General features: G+C 33.8%; 3 protein-coding genes across 3 annotated transcripts in view; all 3 read right to left on the minus strand.

The window, feature by feature from the left end:
* The window catches only part of Tmhs (Tetraspan membrane protein in hair cell stereocilia), a 32,394-nt gene that overhangs the window by 10,811 nt on the left and 1,654 nt on the right, over positions 1 to 19,929 (minus strand). The gene's annotated exons all lie outside the window — the stretch shown is intronic.
* Positions 3,201 to 4,898, minus strand: LOC135193976 (tektin-4-like). The gene has a single exon (XM_064218662.1). The coding sequence runs from the start codon at positions 4,830 to 4,832 to the stop codon at positions 3,309 to 3,311; it is 1,524 nt and encodes a 507-aa protein (XP_064074732.1). The 5' UTR covers positions 4,833 to 4,898; the 3' UTR covers positions 3,201 to 3,308.
* On the minus strand, positions 6,157 to 7,804 carry LOC113397684 (tektin-4). Its single transcript, XM_026636105.2, has one exon. The coding sequence runs from the start codon at positions 7,727 to 7,729 to the stop codon at positions 6,233 to 6,235; it is 1,497 nt and encodes a 498-aa protein (XP_026491890.2). The 5' UTR covers positions 7,730 to 7,804; the 3' UTR covers positions 6,157 to 6,232.

The raw sequence follows: 19,929 nt of genomic DNA on the forward strand, positions 1-19,929 counted from the left end.
AATCTATTATAAAAGTCTACTTGAATAAAGACTTCATATATAACGTTTGTAAATAACTAGTAGCAAGTTAAAAAAAAATATATAAAGTAATATAAAGTATAACTTAGTAGCAAGTTTTTATAATCCTTAATTAATCGTATTTGTTATTTTGAGGCTGAGTTTACAAATATAAATATGAAAAAGTTTCGGATTTATTAAACTTCAACAACACAATATTATATTCTGATACTCAAAACGTGCTCTTATGGTTGAACTTGAGATAAAAACTCTTTGGAGCAAAAAAATCTACGTTGTTGCAAATTATAAAAAAAATGATGATTCACGATTCGTCTTCGACATGCTAAAAGGTACCTCGTTGGATCAATTAGGCTTTCAATAACACAGGCAAAATGAAAGATGCTTTATTTTAAACTAATTGTAGCGAGCGTTCTAAGGATCGGTTGTCAGGTTTTAGACATAAGAAAGTAGCCTATGTACTCCAATGGGGTTCAAGATTGCTTCATAACAAATTTCATCAATTTCGGTTCTGTGGTTTTCCCGTAAAAGTTCATCAACCCTCATTTATAATATTATAATATAAATATCATATTAATAAATAGATATTGGACATATTAATAAGAATTGGACATTACATACATTACTCTGATCCCAATGTAAGTAGCTAAAGCACTTGTGTTATGGAAAATCAGAAGTAACGACGGTACCACAAACATCCGGACCCAAGACAACATAGAAAACTAATGAACTTTTTCTACATCGCCTCCAGTTTCGAAAAGCGAAAATGAAATTTACGCTAATCTAACCGAAACTGCGATACGCAGGTACTTATATAACAATATTATATACTAAACCCTTCTCTGAATCGTGCATCTTCTGGTATATGTTTTGCGCAGTGGGTTAAGTAGTGTCAGTTAGGTATTACAAAATAAACTTTTATTAGTTTAGATAGTATGTTAGTTACGTTTAGTTTTACGATCATATTTAAATTACATAGTAAATTATACTGATTTAACATATTGTTAACATAAGTGCCTGTTTTCGTAATGAAAGACGTTTCGTAAGTTTTGAAGACGTATTGTATTGTATGTAAGTTTGTTCATGGGAACGATTCTAATGGCTCTTTACTTGTATCTTTAAAAAGATCGGTTATTGATGTACAATAACGTTTTATTAAATACTTATGCCGGGCATTTATCTATCAAAGCACTTGTATTATGCAACAAAATGAAATTAAAAGAGTTAACGACATTTTCAAAACAAAAACTCGTGCAGATAAATCTCCATGAGATGCATTAAATCGGGATATACAACACCTGTTTAAACGTCCCTAATTTGGTTAAAATTCAAGTTACTACTATAAATGTGATTGTAGAATTTGAACATCGAGCATTTGCTGTTACATCTCATCTTTTCGAAATTTATGGAATAAGTTTCAAACTTCATCAACAGGAAAGATCTCTACTCCCAGCCGTGAGGCAATTATCTTATCAATTACGGTTTAAGTGATCATGATGTTTAGGTAACCGTTACGGACTTACCATTAGGCGTTAGATCTATATTTAAAGCACGGACTCAGACATGTTACCCAATATAGATCCGGTAACAGAACATATGTTTTTGGTAATACTTGAAGCTAACTAGCGCTCATAACTCAGTTATTATCCAATGAATTACATAAAGTGTTAACATTCTCTGATGATTCTCTCTTCGACAGTTAAGCGCCTTAGATATGACGATACGTCTGTTTATTACATAACTCGGTTACTCGTCTGTTTCGGTGGATGTAAATTAAAAATGTGAATGTTTTTAAAAAGACCATATTATCTCTGTCACAACCCAATTTTTAAAGTTGTTGGAGCGACTGAAAGTTTATTGACAAAATTGGCGCCGTTAAAGATAAGCCTCTAGAATTTAATGTCCCGTGACATTAAAGTCCACAATTTTTAGCGCAAATGCAGGTGCACTCTTTATTTCCTTATTCTTTGGCATTTCGAACCGTCGGCGTTACGTGCCTTCCAGAAATAAGAGTGCAAAACTAGAAACCTCCTAATACCTAAAACTTGTTATTGATTCCATCCAGGGTTTAATGCTTAATTAATAAATAAAACAATAACTAAACGGAATAAATAACAACTTTTACTGTCGTACTAATCAAAATAGTGTAATATAGTAATACTATTATTTTTACATCCTTTACTTGGTGGTAAGGCTTCCGTGCAAGCCCGGCTGGTTAGGTACCATCATCATTCTACTGCCAAATAGGAGTACTTAATAATGTTGTATGTCAATACAAGCTCAAAGCACATAACATCTTAGTTCCCAAGTTTAGTGGGGTATTGGCGATGGAAGGAATGGTCAATATTTCTAGAGCCAATGTCACTTATCATCGAGGGGAACATTCTCCTATCCGTTTACCTGTAGAACAAAACAATCGTGTGGTCGTGAGTCGTGTCGTATGTTATAAGTAATTTTACATTCGAGTGAGTGGTCAAAAATAATGTTCCCATCACTGACAGTTATCTTTCGCATCTATATTGTCTATGTCTAGTTACTATTCGTATTGACTCACGCGTCCCACTTTTTATTCGGAACGTCGGAACTCTAATTCTATTATCATGTAAAGTACAAATATCAAATACGCTCACAGTTAAGCATAATAGAATACAAAAGACATAGATCTATTTTATTATGTTTCTCGTATGTGGTATCTATTTTAAAATTATTATAAATTACAGAATTATATACAGAAGCGACATTTTGATTTAGATTAGGTAGAATCACGGTCTACAATAAACTTATATTTCAGGAAAAACATATAAAGGAAAATTCTTGATTTTATTCTTTTCTCTGCTTTATTATGCATGTATTATACACATAAACATCTCGAACCAACTGTTAATTGACGAGGTCTGTTTTTTTGGGGGGCTAGGACCAACACTGTTGTGCGCAGAACACCTCAACAAAGTCTCAATATAATGGAATGTATATTATAAGAATGCATAGCGGACAAACACAAACATTCAGGTTTTATTTATAAAAAAAAAACATTATTACGAATCTGCACACTGTAATTTAAAATTTATGATTATTACTATACGCACTGAAGGCTAATCAAACAGGCATTATTGTTATATAATATGTGACATAAGGTGGTGTTATGTTATGGTTCTTAAATAGGACGAAATGAAATATTGTTTTAAAATTGCAAAGACGAAGTATACATGTTTAATAAATGTTTTAAGAACAGTTAACAAGTCGTTGACATTCCACGCTTTAAATATAATAACAGAAAATTTGACAATATTCAGTTAACCGCCAGCAAACTCCTCAGGAGACGGCATATGCGCACGAACCCTAGCACATCTATCCTTGTCAATATTTAGGCTTTTACGTTTGCACGCAATGTCCTTTTCCAATGCACCGCGGTACTTCATTAATTCTGATCGTATGGCTTCTGCATCTCTCATTTTACCGTGCAGTGATTCTGTTGTCTCTTTAATGAACTTAGCTTCTGCAATTAAAGCGTATTGAGCCTCATCCCTACAATTTTCGACACTCGTTCGTTCGTAATTTCTAGCATGTAACCTTGTCATAACACATTTGTTTTTTTCATCTACTTTCCGCAAAGATTCCTTTAGATAATCAATAAGGTTTTCTATGTCGGCAATTTTTTTGAGGTTTTCCTTTAAATTCTCTTCTAAGTTTTCACACATTGCTTCAGTAGCTTCAACTGTTTCTGCCAATGCACAATTAGTCCTGTCGGCCTGTAGTTTCATATCCTGACTTCCTTTAGTAATGACTGTCATAAGATCACCTCGCAATTGTTCAGATTCTTGTCTTACCTCTTCGCAATTTCTTACAACCTCTGCACAATAGTGTTGCCAATATTCTAATGTAGTAGCATTTTCAGGCCATCTGGTCACACCAGGATGGTACAATATTAAATTAGATTCAGGAGAAAGAGATACATTTTTTCTATCTACTTTTAAACTGATCATTTTATCGCTCCAATCAAATTCAATAGATGACTTAGCTGCTTTATTTTTTACCATTTGTACTTCAACCTTTGCTAAAGTATTCATAAAAACCCTTCTTATTTCACCAACAATTGCTACTTCTTTGATTAATTCCTGTTCAGCATCATCTCTTACTAGATCTGGTTCATAGCGACCTGTGCGCAATTCTAAGCATTCTCTCGATATTGCTTCTGGCATCATTAAGATCCTACATGCACCTTTCAATCGCGCTCTATCTTCATCTAATGTGTTGATCTCATCAGTGATATCTTGGAGCGCCTTTTCAGTTTGTTTTTTCCAATGTGCTAAATCTTTAGTTCTTTTATCTAACTTTACGTTAGAATCTTTTAGTTTCTTGTCTAAATTGGTAAACGCATTTTCAATGTCCTTTTTAGTTTGGGTTTCTAAAGCTTTAGCTTTATCAGTTGCACGAGGTGTTAGAATGTACTCATTATTTTTACGCCATTCACCAGTAGAGTATCTTGTTATCGAGTATTTGTCAACCACTGGTCTAACTCCTGTAGTTCCTGCTTGCGGCGTCCAATCAATGTGACCAGCTGCCCATGGACCAATGGGACCCATTCCTAGAATATCACCACTGGTGCTATCTGTAGGCTGTGGCAGATACTTCGGGGGAGCTCCCGGAGGATAAATCTTGGGTTCCGGTGGTTTGATCATTCCAGGTACATACGGTGCCGCATGGATATTTTCATGTTGACGTACCGTTGTAATTTCTTGTTCATTCCTTTCGGTGTCATGTCGACCTTCTTTAGGGCAAATATTTGGACAAGTATAAGGATCTCTATTTGTAGCCATTTTTCTTTGAATTTAGTTGAAAGTGCCTTTGCATAAGAATTATAATTAAAAATATAATAATAAACTAAAAAATATACAAAATATCCTAAACTGACATCTAAATGTCATTAATTAAATTGATTCCTTGTATGTGCCAGTGGTAAAAATAAAACGAATGGTGCGATATTATACATCATAACATTTAAATGTTTGTAATTTGGTGTAAAATAGGTAATTTAATTTCACAACGTAAAATTATCGATTGGCAAATTAACAAATTAATATAACTTATAAATATGAATTCATTACATAATCGATTACAAATCAAAGTCTATTAATTATCCTAACGGAAGTTTTATTTTTGTGTTTAATTCTTAAAATGTTCTTGCAAATATCCTTTATTTAGCAAGAAATTACAAATCGTTAAGCATAATTGCTACGTGTAGTTTGTTTAAGAGTTATTAATGCTTGCATATAACAGTATTTTCATAAACAAAGAATATTAAGTACCATACTAACTTAGCAAGTATTACATCCCATGATAAGGTCACAGTAATCACCATTATTACTCGTTCCCACTCTCGTGGGATGATAGATAAAGATGCTATTGTTTTTTTTGTTGAAAGTAATTTTTGCTGTTCTTGAGTGTAACGATTCCGTGTTCCGTAATTATTCAACGGTTCATTAATTAGTTAGTATCAACTGTTTATATCCAAGTTGTAATAGGTTGTATGACGTCTAAGCAAAACTGTTATTTTACTATTAAATTATATGCAGTGATTGTAGTTACGTTATTTTTCATAGAATGCTCGACATAATTCAGCTAGTCAGTCGATCAATATAGGCTCCTATCAGACGCGTCTACGTTGTCTGATAGGAATCTATATTGATTGACTGATTCAGTCGTACGATATACATTTAATTGTATTTTGTAAACATTGCTATGTTACTATTTTTTCTCTTGTCGAATTTTCTCGGTATAGTCTTCGTTCCGTACTTTAAAATTTAAATAATCTTAATGATGATGTATCAGTACTCGTGAGAGCGTAATTAAGTAAAGTATTGATTTTGATGGTTTTTGGCTGTACAATTGACTTACAATACAATCTATAAATAAAAATAATATCACTATTTATCTAAAACAAAGTAACATCTTTGAATTCTTTTGTAACGATATTATGCAATCGACACTTGTTTACAAGACATTAAATAGTGAAAGGTGATTGCAGAAGCGGTAAGTTTCACCGAAACGAAAATAATAGTTTATTAAATTGATCATCCTCATCGTGACCAATTTCACAAATTTCTATAAAAAATACTCGTAAATGAATACATGAATAATAAATAATTTATCATAAGAATTATATTTTTTAACAAAGTTAAAAAACAAAAGCATTTAAAAAATATCAATAAGAGTATAATTAATATCCAGCTAGTTCTGACGCAGAGGGGTAATGAGAACGCACCATGCCACATCTATCACGATCGATGTTTAAAGTCTTCCTTTTCGATGCAATGTCTCTTTCCAAAACTATTCTCTTTTCTAAAAGTTCCTGCCTCACTCTCTCTGCATTTTTCAGCTGACCGAGCAAAGATGTTACGGTTTCATGAATCTTTTTCACTTCCTCAATCAAACCCAAATGAGGCTGATCTCTAACACTTTCACCGTGAGGCCTCCAATTATTCCTATTGTCAAGCCTAGTTTGAGCTAATTTCATCGCTGCATCCATTTTTCTAACAGAATCCTGTAAGTTACTTATTAACAGTTCCATATCTGCAATTCTTTGAAGAGTATCTCGTAGTGTCTCTTCTAATTTTGTGGAAAGTTCCTGAGTTATTGCTACCGTTTCTGCTAATGCCATATCAGTTCTATCGGCTTGATTTCTAAGTTTTCGACCACCGTTAACTAAAATAGCATTGAGACTTCCACGTAAGTCAGCTGACTTCTGTCGAGCTGCTTCACAATTTTGAACAGTCTCTCTACAAAAATATTCCCAATATTCCAATGGCGCTGTATATTCGCCAAAGCGAGTTGACCCTGGTTTGAACAAAATGGTATTTGATTTTGTGCTAAGACTTAAGTTTATACTTTCGGTGTTGTAAGCCATGGCTTTATCACACCAATCATATTCTATTCTATGTTTTGCTGCCTTGTTTATAGCCATTTGCTCTTCAATTTTATCAAGTGTATTTTTCAATGTTGACCGAACTTCACTCACTAAGTTCATTTCTTTTATTAGCTCTTGTTCTGCTAAATCTGATACCAAATCTGGTTGAAATCGATTAGAGCGAAGTTCTAAACATTCTTTAGATATAGATTCCGGTAACATCAGTACTCTCGAAGCACCTTTTAAGCGTTGTCGCTCTATTTCAAGGAACTCTACTTCTTCCGTAATCGCTTTGCACGCTCGTTCAACTTCAACCTTCCATCTAAATATGTCTTTTGCTTTTTGTCTTAGTCGTTTAAAGTTTTCGCTTTGTTGCTTATCGATATTACCAAACGCTTGCATCATAGATGTTTTAGCGTTGTATTCTACGATATTTGATTCGGTTATAATTTCAGGATCAAGCACATTTTCATTATGTTTTCTCCATTCACTTAGAGAATATCGGCTTATACTGTACTTATTAACTGCTGGTCTTGTGCCTGTCATCTTGGCAAGCGGCGTCCAATCAACCTTTCCATCGGGACCGGGTTTGAGGTTAGGAAGATGTTCTTCAGTTGGCATGACAGGGCGTGAACTTGGTTCTGTTTCGTCAGGTCCATGACTTTCAACAATTTCAGGCTCTTTAGGTTTTTGTTCTTCTAATTCTTTGACTTCTTCTAAAGCTTTCTCTGGGCTTTTATCGGCTTTTTTAAAGGCTCCGATATCTGTGCATACTTTTGGACATCTATCGTCTTCGGGAAAAGAAGTCATATTTCAATTTCTACAAAATAAATTATAAACGTAAAAAGGATTTTGATTAAAAAACGTAACTATAAAAACAAACACAGATGTAATATGACTGACAAAATAAGTTTTGATATTATATACTTTTATGTATAAGTCAAAATTGACATCAATGTACAATATGTGGCTAGCCAGTTGCCTAGTTATTTCACGATTATTATGGTGTACCGAATGTGTAATATATTCTGACAAATGACAGGAAACATTAATTGATATTGATAATAGTTGACTACTATTATTAATGTCAACTAATGGTACGAGTTGCATGAGTTTGCAAGTAGTAGAGTATTATAAAATGTTGTTAAACTTGAACCTTGACATATTACATAGTTTTTAGATTTGCTTCATCCTATCTTTGTATTTTTTTACAATCTTAAATGCTCCGTATCCGAGCTATGTACTTCAGTGCAAAATTTCACATTCGATAGAGAGAAGACGTATCTTAAAATAATTTTATATTAAATTTTATAGATTTGTTTTTATGCTGTGTGGAAAAAAATGGATCACAACAGTAAATATTGTATATTATTATATAAAGAAAAATTAAATACAATAATTAATAAACAATGAAAAATGAAACAAATACAAAACAAGTTTTATTACGTGTCCGGATACATAGTCAATATTAAAAAAAAATCTTGAAATTGATTCAAAGGGAAATCTATACGACCATTTACGACCTTTATTCTGAAATGAACGGAGAACGAGTATATTATTTTGAGGCGTTGGCTATCTCGCTCGCATTGATTTGCGCCAGCGTCACCCTCATTATTATTCCTTTCCGCCGACGGTGAAAACTTACAATTTACAATATCCGACATTTGTCAGGTTATTTATTTACTTCGTTACAGTATAATCGCGAGACAACTTTCTATATAATCTATATAATATTCTACTCTCGTTTTCACTTCTTGTTTATTTATTTGATAAATATCGATAATACCTATTCGTTGAGAGTTGCTGCGCTTGAGATGGTTGTTTGAATATGGAATTGATAAAATATCTTTTTTATTGTGAAAATCGATCGAATCGATTTTTGTAGGGAATGGGATCAGAGAATATTCATATTTCTCAAAATTGTCTAGAGAAGGAGAACGCAGAGGGCGTTGGTAGATCTTTAGAAATATCTCATGTGCAAAGATACATATAATTTTATTTATGTTAATAATTTCAATGAACTTAGCGCTCGAACAATTAAAACTACAACAAAAATATTTATTTTCATCTTTACATAACCACAATTATAAAAATGCTGTAATCACGATGGCCATTTCATTATCATTAATTTAATGAATATCGCGTAACTGCTAATGTTTTATCGTTTAATGGTAAACGCATTAAGGACATCGATTCGTTAATGATACTAAACTATTTGTATTCGACTTAACATTTTTCGGTTGGTAATTTCAATACGATCACCGCCCACACTAATCTTGTCGAATTTCATAAATCCTACAAGATGGCGCTGTATATTTTCCCATGCGTCGTTATTTTGTAATTTTTAACTCTTAACTGTAAATGTTGCACTGCTGAGCTAAGGCCACCACACTCTTTGAGGAGGTTTCTTGTCTGTCTAATATATTATTACAATTTACTTTAAACAAATATTGTATCAATTTGTAAATAGACATACGTTATCGGGGTCTTTTCAATAGGTTTTTTTAAGCTCCACAATTTTTCTAAAGCAAGTTCGTAAGAATCGACTTATATTGCAAAATAGTTTCGTAAAAACAAACTTTTTTAACGGAATAAACATCGACTATGTTCATCCTGAATATTAATTCTAAATATGAATTTAAATTGCAGAAGTTACTTAGGAGATTACTTGCTACATCCAAATTTAAAAGCTTAACCGCCTTCATAGAAGATGTAGGTATTAAAAGTTGCATACACAATTGTAGTATCCATATGCTCATTGGCATACAATGTAGCAGATAGTCGTACAAAGTATTAAGTTACACGGTATTATTATGGATTATTAAATTACCCGCGTATTATGTTGCATGCGACGTAAATAATTATGGGTGATTTACATATTATATTAAATAATAAAAAGAGAGAGTTTATGATAACTCACGAATAAGAAATATGTACGATATGTATTATTTTGAAAATGGTAAAGGTTATTGTAGATAACTTTTTGATACAATTATTATGTCTAAGTGGTCGCCCAGTGGTCGAAATTCGACCGTAATTCATTGCTAATAAAATATTAGTTGTGTTGATTCTGAAGATACGTAGGAAAAATTAGGCTCAATTGAACGATGCCTTGTTACAACTACATTAAAAAAAAAACAAATGTAAAAAAATGACAATGATTTAATCGTTGACGTGACGTGTGTTGTCATTGGCAGTATGAACATATACTAAGAATATTAAATATTTAGTACATAAACGTGCATGTGTTAAACGTATCGTAGTAAGTGTAATGTTTTTATTTTATTACTTTTATGTATTGCTAATGCAAATTTTATAAAAATAATAGCTTTCTGCTCTCCTTCTCCATGTAAACTTGAATAGTGCCAAATTTCGTACACCTCAGTCCGCGTCTTGGAAAAAAGGGGTACAAAGTTATTGGTTCAGGTATTAATATATAGATAAAGAATAATTATATAATCATTTAACACAAGAATGTATGTTTTACTATTTTTGTTGGTACCATATCTACAAATAAAAGTCCCGAAAGAGCAAATAATCCAAAGTAAAGACGCTTTTGGTAATCGTATAATTCAAATCGTAAAACGATATCTGCATAAATGATTACAACCACCACCACAAGTGTGTGAGCAAACACATGTGCATTTCTTGGCATTGCATCTCAATTTCCTCTATATCTGATAGACTGGCGAATCTGACACGCCCGCAGGAGTTTAAGCGTAGGACCAACGGCTTAGCGTGCTCTCCATGCACTACTGAGAATATGTTGACAGTAAAAGACAATATAACTCTTTATTGACCCCAACCGAGATTTGAAACTAGTGTTGTAGTCTAGATTTGCAGCTTCATAAAATAGTTACTAAATATAAAATGTCTCTAACAAACAATAGTTTATTCTACTGTGTTTGAAAAAGTACTTCGAAATGTTGATTTTCCTAATAAAAAGCCACAAAAAATATATTTCGGAAATAAACAAGTTTCTTGTCACAAAATTTTAAACCTTTTTTATTCCCTTAAATTATTTGCTGTGTGTACGACACACATTCAACGTTAACAGCTATTAATATTTGGTATTTTTGGGAAAATAATGAATTACAATCGCTTTCGTTGGTGTGTAATGTACAAATACTAGCATTAAAACTCAAGAAAAGTTGCTTATCAAAGTGGCACATGATATTGAAATGACAGTTTTTGCCTATCTGACGCCACGCCATGGCGGCTCGTGTTTTAAGTCACGTGATATACAGACTAAAAATTACGGCTTTTAATTTTAATATAATAACATAATAATGCATTTTTATTCCTCTAAATCAAAATATATAAGTATATTTCAACATATATTTTAATTTTTATCAAATTTCATGATTTATTTTTCACTACCGAAAGTACTCTATTGTAAGATTATTCGATCATAATATGTTTCTTCAATTGATTAAGCAAAAAAAGAACATGTATATTCCGACTTTCACCGTCAGGAAACGTAAACAAACGACACGAAACACAATCAGTCTTCCGATATGAATATTTATTTTACATACTTACAATGTATTCAAATGTACGTGCAATGGTAACACTTGTAAAGAGATTCTAGATTACAGCCATAAAATTGTGATCCATAGTAAAGATGATCAGGCTGATCACCAGAGGCTATGGAATCCAGAATCGAACCACTATCGAACATTCCAGGGGTTTTGAAACCCGTGTAAACAATTACATTTTTATTTAATTGCTTCTTTTTAATCAATCAATTTCTTTTTAATTAATCAAATCAATGCAAATGGGCCGCCTTATGGTCAGTGGTCTCTATTAACCATAGACATATTGGCACTAGCAGTAAAAAACATTGAGTTACCCAGACCAGCTTCTACAGTGCTGTACCATTACATTTGTTTAATATGTATTTTATATCAACATACTACATAGTAACCGTAAATATCAATATAAAATACAAACTCCAATAAAGGTTATACAAAATCCAAAGATATATTTATCCCAGATTACAGCTGACGTACCGAAAAAAAAAGTGTAAGAAAGTTATGCTGTCAAAAATAAGTCTAAACTGAGCGAAAACCACGATCTTAAAATATTATATAGACAGCGTTATGCGACATAGATTGTAATAATATTAACATTTATAGGTTTTACGTATTAGAATAGATTACCAAAGATAGTCGGTTAACATTTCACGAATGATATTTGATTTCAGTTTCATGTCTATTATAAATATTATTTATAGAAGTAAGCTACCTGTCTCGACTCCATCCGGATGAAATAAGATTATTTTTTACTCCGCTATTGTAGCGCCACCTATCGGTTCCAATTTTAGCCACCCTATTCAAATACACGCAAAGTTCATCAAAATCGGTCTAACCGTTTAGCTCAGTGATGTACACACATGCGGGAGTTTTATATATACACACATAGATCTGATATGTGTTGGATTCATAAATACTAACATAGACATATTAGATTATAATAAAATAATCTTATTTTGTTTTAATCTTTTTTTTTTGGAACTTTTTAGCGACAAAGCTAAATGTCAGCCCCATCGTTCCCTTAATAAAATTTCGACCATCAGCAACAATTTAATGTAATAATCTTCAAAATTGGTTTTTTTATTTTACAATCTTATCGCAAGCTAATATTTTTACCGGTGGTTGAGCTTTGCCGCCAAAATTTACACATTTATGGTACTCTATTCCAACAATAACAGGAAAAAAAGTCAAATAAACAACATTTGACAGCGAATTGACGCGATATCATTCACTATGGATTTGCGAAAAATGGCGTTTTGAACGTCGGTGAAACTGTTATCGGTATTTTGGAAGTAAAATTAAAGTGGAAATAAGTAGTTAAGTGTAATAGTGTTGTATTATAAATACAGATATATTAATCATAAACTCTTAATAGTGCACAATATAGCTGAGTTATTAGCAAATCGCATGAAATCCATAAATCTAAGGTTTGTTTATCTTTTTTCCTACTTCCATTGAAATAAGCTTTAGAATGATAAGTGATTAGAATTGAGAGATAGATAAAGTATTATTTTTTAGTTCCATGGTATTGTATTTTTCGTGTAATTAAGTAAACGTGAATTATACGTTTAATTAAGAAAAGATACCACTATGTTTACTTGGTTATCGTATGTGGGTCACATGCGTGCGAATATTTTTTCCGGTCGCCTAGCGGTCCGAGTGAACGATGGGGTCAGACAACCGGCCGTGTATAACCACACTATTAATGTCAATAATACAGGTTTGATCTGTAAAGTTTCCTTTTAATTTTAACGCTTTATAGGCTAGACGTATCAGTGTTACGAATCCAGATTTGAGGATTGCGCAATGAATTATTATGCCATTGTTACAGTACTGTCCGTATCACATTAAGTGCCATTTGATATTAAAAACGGGTTGCGTAAAGCGATTTTTTTAATAAACTTTAATAGAATGTAAAAAATAATTGGTTCCTGTAAATGATGATTTGATCTGAAAATGTGATTTTCTAAAGATACAAATTTTGGAAATATGTATGAGGCACATGGAAGTAGGCAGACTCGAGGCAATGCGGTCGCTATCAACATATTTAGGTAGAAGGCACGATTACAAAATAAAATAAAAATTATATCTGCACTATATTTATCGTCTATGTTTCTCGTCGATCTGTTTATTATTATAGTAATAAAGTGTAAATAAATATAATTAAGCAAATTTTGCATTCCAAGGGTATATCTTTACTACAGAACACAAGTTCCACGCATAGTCTATGCCAACTACAAGAAGACAAAAGATAAATGAATAATATTCGGCATGGAATTGACGCGAAACCATTGGTCGAGAGTTAGTATAATATATGTTAATCGTTATGGATTCACGAATAAATGGCCTTTTGAACGACGACGAAACAGTTTTCGGAAGGAATAATCTAAAGGTATAATCTTGTACTACAAGCAAAGATATATCCATCACTAATCGTTAGTAGGGCGCAATACAGCCGAGCTATGAGCAAATTTAATGCAGTACCATAAACTAAGGTTTGTTTATCTTTATCGATTGTAATAGGCTAAAGATGAAAAATTAAAGAAGTTTCTCTGCGTTTCTGCCACAAAACGAGACCGTCAAAAGACAACGTTCTTTCTCTTTTAAAACCCATGGAAACTAATTTGCTGTCTCCTAAATTTGATGAGTCAGTTGTTCAAAACGCTCTATCACAAACATTATACTCAATTGTATTGATGGTGTTCATGCTAAAGCAATAAACTTCTAATTAGTTTAAATTACAAAAATCTAATCCATCTTGCAATTAATACGTTTTACATAATGACAGGTCATTATAATAATTACGAAATAATTTAATGAATCCAATAGAGTCTAAGCAATGTAACATTTATTAATGGATGTTTGATATTACATAACATACTTAAAAACTTTTTAACACAAAGAAGACTTAAAAGTAGGTTGTGAATATTTATAATCGTAATCAGAAATCCGATCAGATTTCAATCAGTGCGGATTAATAACTGCTAACATTTAAATGTCGCGTATAAATAGAAGCCACGATGGCGAGCTCAACCCACCATTGAATGATAATAAGATGATTGTGTACTGATATAAGAATGTCACCTAACATAGTGTTTCAAGTGTTTTAAGAGGTTAGTTTACACTTACTTTCGATATTTTATTTGGAAAAAATGTTTCGAACACAAAAAAATATATTTAAAATACAATCAAAAACATTACATACTTTTTTCACTGACTCAAAGTGGATTCCTTTTAACAATAGAGTAGGTTTTAAACACAAACTATCAAGTTTCAGTTAGTAGATTTGTATGGAGAAATTATTCACTCTATAATACTGTACTTGGACTACTGAGCACAATATCACTGGTTTATTCCCGCTTAAAATTCAAACATAGTAATGTGAAACTTTATTGCTACGTAGTTCATTTTATTGTAAATTTACGGCGTAGCTTCCAGTGGATGATTGATGTGCAATTTCGTAAACAGGGACCAATCTATACTGACACTAGCTAGCTGCGCAGCAGTTGTTTAAGAGCTCATGTGTGTGCACATATACGCGTGCATTATTCATTCCCTTATCATCACAGTTGGATTAGCATGAAAGCCAAATGAAATTGTTCGAGTCCTTCCCAAGCTCGATTATAGAGAAAAACTCAAAAAGCGTTGGTGTCTTGCCTTGTAAGTATATACACGTGAGTCTGCAATTAAGAATCCCAGGTGTGTTACATTAGATACATAATTTTTACTTTTATTACCGTTATTTTCGGTTCGAATTTAAAATTCACAAAACTAAACGGCGATTAATATATTAATACGCATAATAACATAATAGTCCCACCAAGTAAAATATAGCATAGTTTATTTATAGAACTATATCTACTATGCTACTTTGTTTTTCGGTCAGTACCACCCACTCATTACTCATTCTACCTCTTAACAACACTAGGATTATTGTACTCCGTTGTGAGTGTGCCAGTTATAAAAATTTATAAACATTCTTTATTTATAATCGACCTAGTTTTCGAACCCCCTATCCCTAGATATGCAGATAAGTAAGCTAATCAAAAGGCAAACGATACAGTCTTGACAAATTCCATACGTATTATAATAATATATCGTTCATTAAAATGTATCACTTGCTGTACAATACTTATGCATATGTGCAAGAATACATAATAAATGATTCTTCGAATCGCCGAATTCCAAAGTTGTTATTCATTTAACGAGAACGGTTCGAAACGCTGACATTTTGTACGTTACGATCGGAATTCTTTCGCAAGCTATAGGCTATGACCACACCTGCCTAGCCGTAGGGTTGCCAGTGTTATTTATAGCTTATTTATAAATTTATAACAAAACTGTAACGTTATAATACACACAAAATACGAATTTAAGGATATAATGGAGTCATATTGGTATGTTTTTTTTATGGAATGATTTTAAACATATTTAATCAAATTAGATACGGAACTGGCTCGTGTATAAATTTGTAATTTTGATAAGTTTATTATTAAAATAAATAAATTGATTGAGTACACTAATATTACCCACGCTTTTTTACGTACAACACAATTACGTAAATATAGACTGAAGAAATAAAATAAATAATATGTCTCTGAAATTTAATAAGATTAATGAAAGGGTCTCTAAATGTAGATAAATCAGCCTCAAGTCTCATTATCAGTTTCAATTATTCGGCGATGTATTGAGCGCCTAATGTTGCGAACATCGGTGGTACGAATAAAGTCCCTTGAATATTATAAAGAAAAAACTGGCTGAGAAAGTTGAAATTCTCAGTTATTCTCTACTATAATATATATGTATTATACATATAAATCTTCCTCTTCGATCACTCTGTTTATTGATAAAGCGTACAGACGACGGGAAGCGACTTTGTTTTATACTATGCAGAGATTGCATAGTAAAAGCCATTATTATGACGAGTAGTCAAAATCAATAATGTGGTGATGTGATCACGGAATCTAACAGTAGGTATGTTTGAATTAAAATGCTTTTTATAGCTGAGTATTACCGTTTTTGTTATCCTTGTTGAGACGTTATGATTGGACTCTTAAAACAGAATGTGCAGACACGATCCCGTTGCGGATTTAATTGCGTATCTAAAATAACGATACGCTGTAAGACCTCTTCTTTCTGTATGATTATTATAGACGATACAAAAGCATAGTTAGTATTCCTTATGTAATTCATAAGGTGGCTAAGAGTAATTACTGAGAATCGTTGCGGTTGTTCTCGGTAGAACCTACATAACAAATTTGTGGTAAATTTAAGGTATTCTTATACATAGACTATTTAAATTGCTCTTATGTTTTGCTATTACTTCATGAACGAAACTTAACTTTTTTTGATGCGTTATTTAAAGTGTTAAATAGCTTTACTGTGTAGCGTGGCCTAGTATACTGCTATCATATTTTGTTCATAGTCGAATTGATTCAGTACACATAAATTAATACACAAGTCTGTGAACAGGATGCTTTATATTAAAAGTTAATCTTAATAACAGGTTTATACTGACTTTTACTTTTTTTATAATCTTTTTTCTGGTTTGGACATCCCTATAAGACGGATGTTCGATGCAACACCTGTCTAGCGCAGGAATAGCTACCGGTTGCCGACATTTCTTCGTTTCTTGTCGAGAAATCGATATTAAAACATTTAATATACCTACTACAAACTAAGGTACGCTGTACTAACAATGCGCTGTATGAAAATGAAAGTGTGTTAGCTTGTTGTTTCGCGGCAAACCGGATTAATTAAAAAAACTGAACGGGAACAGATAAACAGACGTTGAAGGAATACATTACTTCAAAAAAAAAAAACTCGTAAACATACTTGTAGCAATTACGAAGGTCACAGTACACGCAAGTTTTTTTTGTATGTTACACTTACATAATTAATACAAAATGATAACTCTGTTTATTATGAAGATTGATATATGCCATTATCCAGGATACTAATTCATTCATTCATTTTAAAGGGTTTCCTCAGTACGAACAACAGAAGCGATTTCAAAGAAAAAATTAAGAGACTTTCTAAGGAGCCTCACCGATGGTCCAAGACTTCTCGGCAAAAACCCAACGCGCGGTACCCAGATGCTTTGTATTTGCCCCTGCACCTTGGATTAAGACGCTTCTGGGTAAGGATTCTAATTATGTTATAGAGGGCAAACGAGCAGGAGGCTCACCTGATGGAAAGTGATTACCACCGCCCATGGACATCTGCAACACCAGCGGGGTTGCAGGTGCGTTGCCGGCCTTTAAGGAATAAGTACGCTCTTTATAAGATTTTAAATTAACATGGTTATTTTTATTACTAACATTATCTAAAACGGGATATTTACCATGTTTTTTATTTTTATTTGGTGGAGCTCGATATTTCGACATTATCTACGAATGTCTTGTTCACGAGACTGACGTTTGCGGGTAGATGTTGACGGCATTAGAAGTGTCCATATCGGACTACCTCCTTTCTCGTACGTTTGCTGCGTAAACACTGGTTACCACTACCATTGTCACTTTCACCCCTACTATTTGTTTTATTTACACTCGAAACTCGATCCCGTGTTTTACAAACGAAACTCACCGTATCGATTCGTGAATTTTTTATATTATTATTCAAGGGTTTGCATAATTTTATCACTGGATTCCATACTTTTGACAGTTGAAACCCATCTTCCCTATTGAAATTACTATATTTAGTAATTTCAATGGCTTCTCGTACCAGTCGGGGTATGTAATGGCGTTCTGTCGCGAGTATCTGAGCATTATGAAACTCGATCCAATGGTTCGGTCCGGCTTCCAGAAGATGTTCCGCGATGGCTGATTTCTTGGTATCATTGTTTTTTACCGCCTTGATATGTTCGTTGATACGACAAGATACCGTACGTTTCGTCTGTCCAACATAGGATTTACCACAACTACAGTCGATTTTGTAAACTCCGGGTTTTTCCAGGGGAAAGCTATCTTTAGGTGAACGCAACATTTGCCCTATCTTCTTGAAAGGAGTGAAGATAGTCTTCACCGCATATTTGCCCAGGACTCTAGCTATCTTATCTGTCACTCCTTTAACATATGGCATAAATGCTGGTTGTCTTTCAACCCTGTACTGTCGCAGTAACTTATGATCCCGTGTAGCTGTGTTTCCCACTTTATATCCATTCCGCTGTAGGACCTTTTCAACGTGTGCTAGCTCAGATTGTAGGTGGTCTTCATCACAAAGGTCATATGCGCGATTGGTCAAAGATGCTACTACAGCGTTTAAGTGTCGAGGATGGTGGTGTGAGTTAGCATGAAGATATCGGTCGGTATGCGTTGTTTTCCTATAGACAGTATGGCTCACAGAGCCGTCCATACGTACTCCAATTTCAACATCAAGGAATGCCATTTTTCTGTTCTTCTCCATTTCACAGGTGAATTTAATTTTGCTGTGGATGCTGTTCAAATGATTTAAGCAATTCGTTGCACTATCACTGTCCCCCTTTATGATGGCAAATACGTCATCTACATACCTCTTCCACAGTTTAATAGTAGTTACAGCCTTTGCCGTTGACATGGCTATCTCCTCGAAATGTTCCATCCAGATGTTGGCGACGTGAAAGTGACAATGGTAGTGGTAACCAGTGTTTACGCAGCAAACGTACGAGAAAGGAGGTAGTCCGATATGGACACTTCTAATGCCGTCAACATCTACCCGCAAACGTCAGTCTCGTGAACAAGACATTCGTAGATAATGTCGAAATATCGAGCTCCACCAAATAAAAATAAAAAACATGGTAAATATCCCGTTTTAGATAAAGTACGCTCTTTTCTTGAAGGTTCCCAAGTCGTATCGGTTCGGAAAAACCGCCGGCGAAAGCTGGTTCCACAGAGAGTATCCCATCGCGGGATTGTTGGTGGTGACTTTCCTTGGTCATCCAGAGCCGAATTCGACGCGAAGAGAGAGCCTAAAAGATCAGCTTTCTCCTTCGCGGTATGGGCCAATGACTCACCGTCCTTGTGCAGAGATGGAAAGGAAGGCTGATAGAAATTCCCTAAAACAGCCTTAGCGAGAGACCAGAACGCACGTGTTACTGAAGGGAGGCGCACCAGTCTCTCGCCAATTCTGACAATGTACTCCGTCTTCGCCTTAGCAATCACATTTTTGAAGGACCTAGAGGCAGAGTTATATTCCTTTCTGAATACGCTGGTCTTTACATCACGAGACGCCGATGCGTTAGCCCAGTCATGGTAACGTTCCCATTTTCGGCGTGAGGCCGTTTTGCAGAAACGACCAAACCAGGGCTGGGACTTACCACGGATGGGCACCGCAGAATATGGAATGAACAGTTCCATACCCTGAAGCACCATATCGGCAACAGAGTCAGGAATAACGCTCGGATAATCCGGCGAGAAACAAACCTGCCCCCATGGGTAGGATGCAAAAAAGAACCGCATCCCATCCCAATCTGCTGACTTGTAGTGCCACACGCGGCGG

Source organism: Vanessa tameamea, chromosome 23, assembly GCF_037043105.1.
Source record: "Vanessa tameamea isolate UH-Manoa-2023 chromosome 23, ilVanTame1 primary haplotype, whole genome shotgun sequence".
NCBI classification, from domain to species: Eukaryota; Metazoa; Arthropoda; class Insecta; order Lepidoptera; family Nymphalidae; genus Vanessa; species Vanessa tameamea.

What these genes read in the sequence shown, in the direction of transcription:
- LOC135193976 (XM_064218662.1), bottom strand. Translation starts at nt 4,832, where the DNA reads ATGGCTACAAATAGAGATCCTTATACTTGTCCAAATATTTGCCCTAAA.
- LOC113397684 (XM_026636105.2), bottom strand. Translation starts at nt 7,729, where the DNA reads ATGACTTCTTTTCCCGAAGACGATAGATGTCCAAAAGTATGCACAGAT.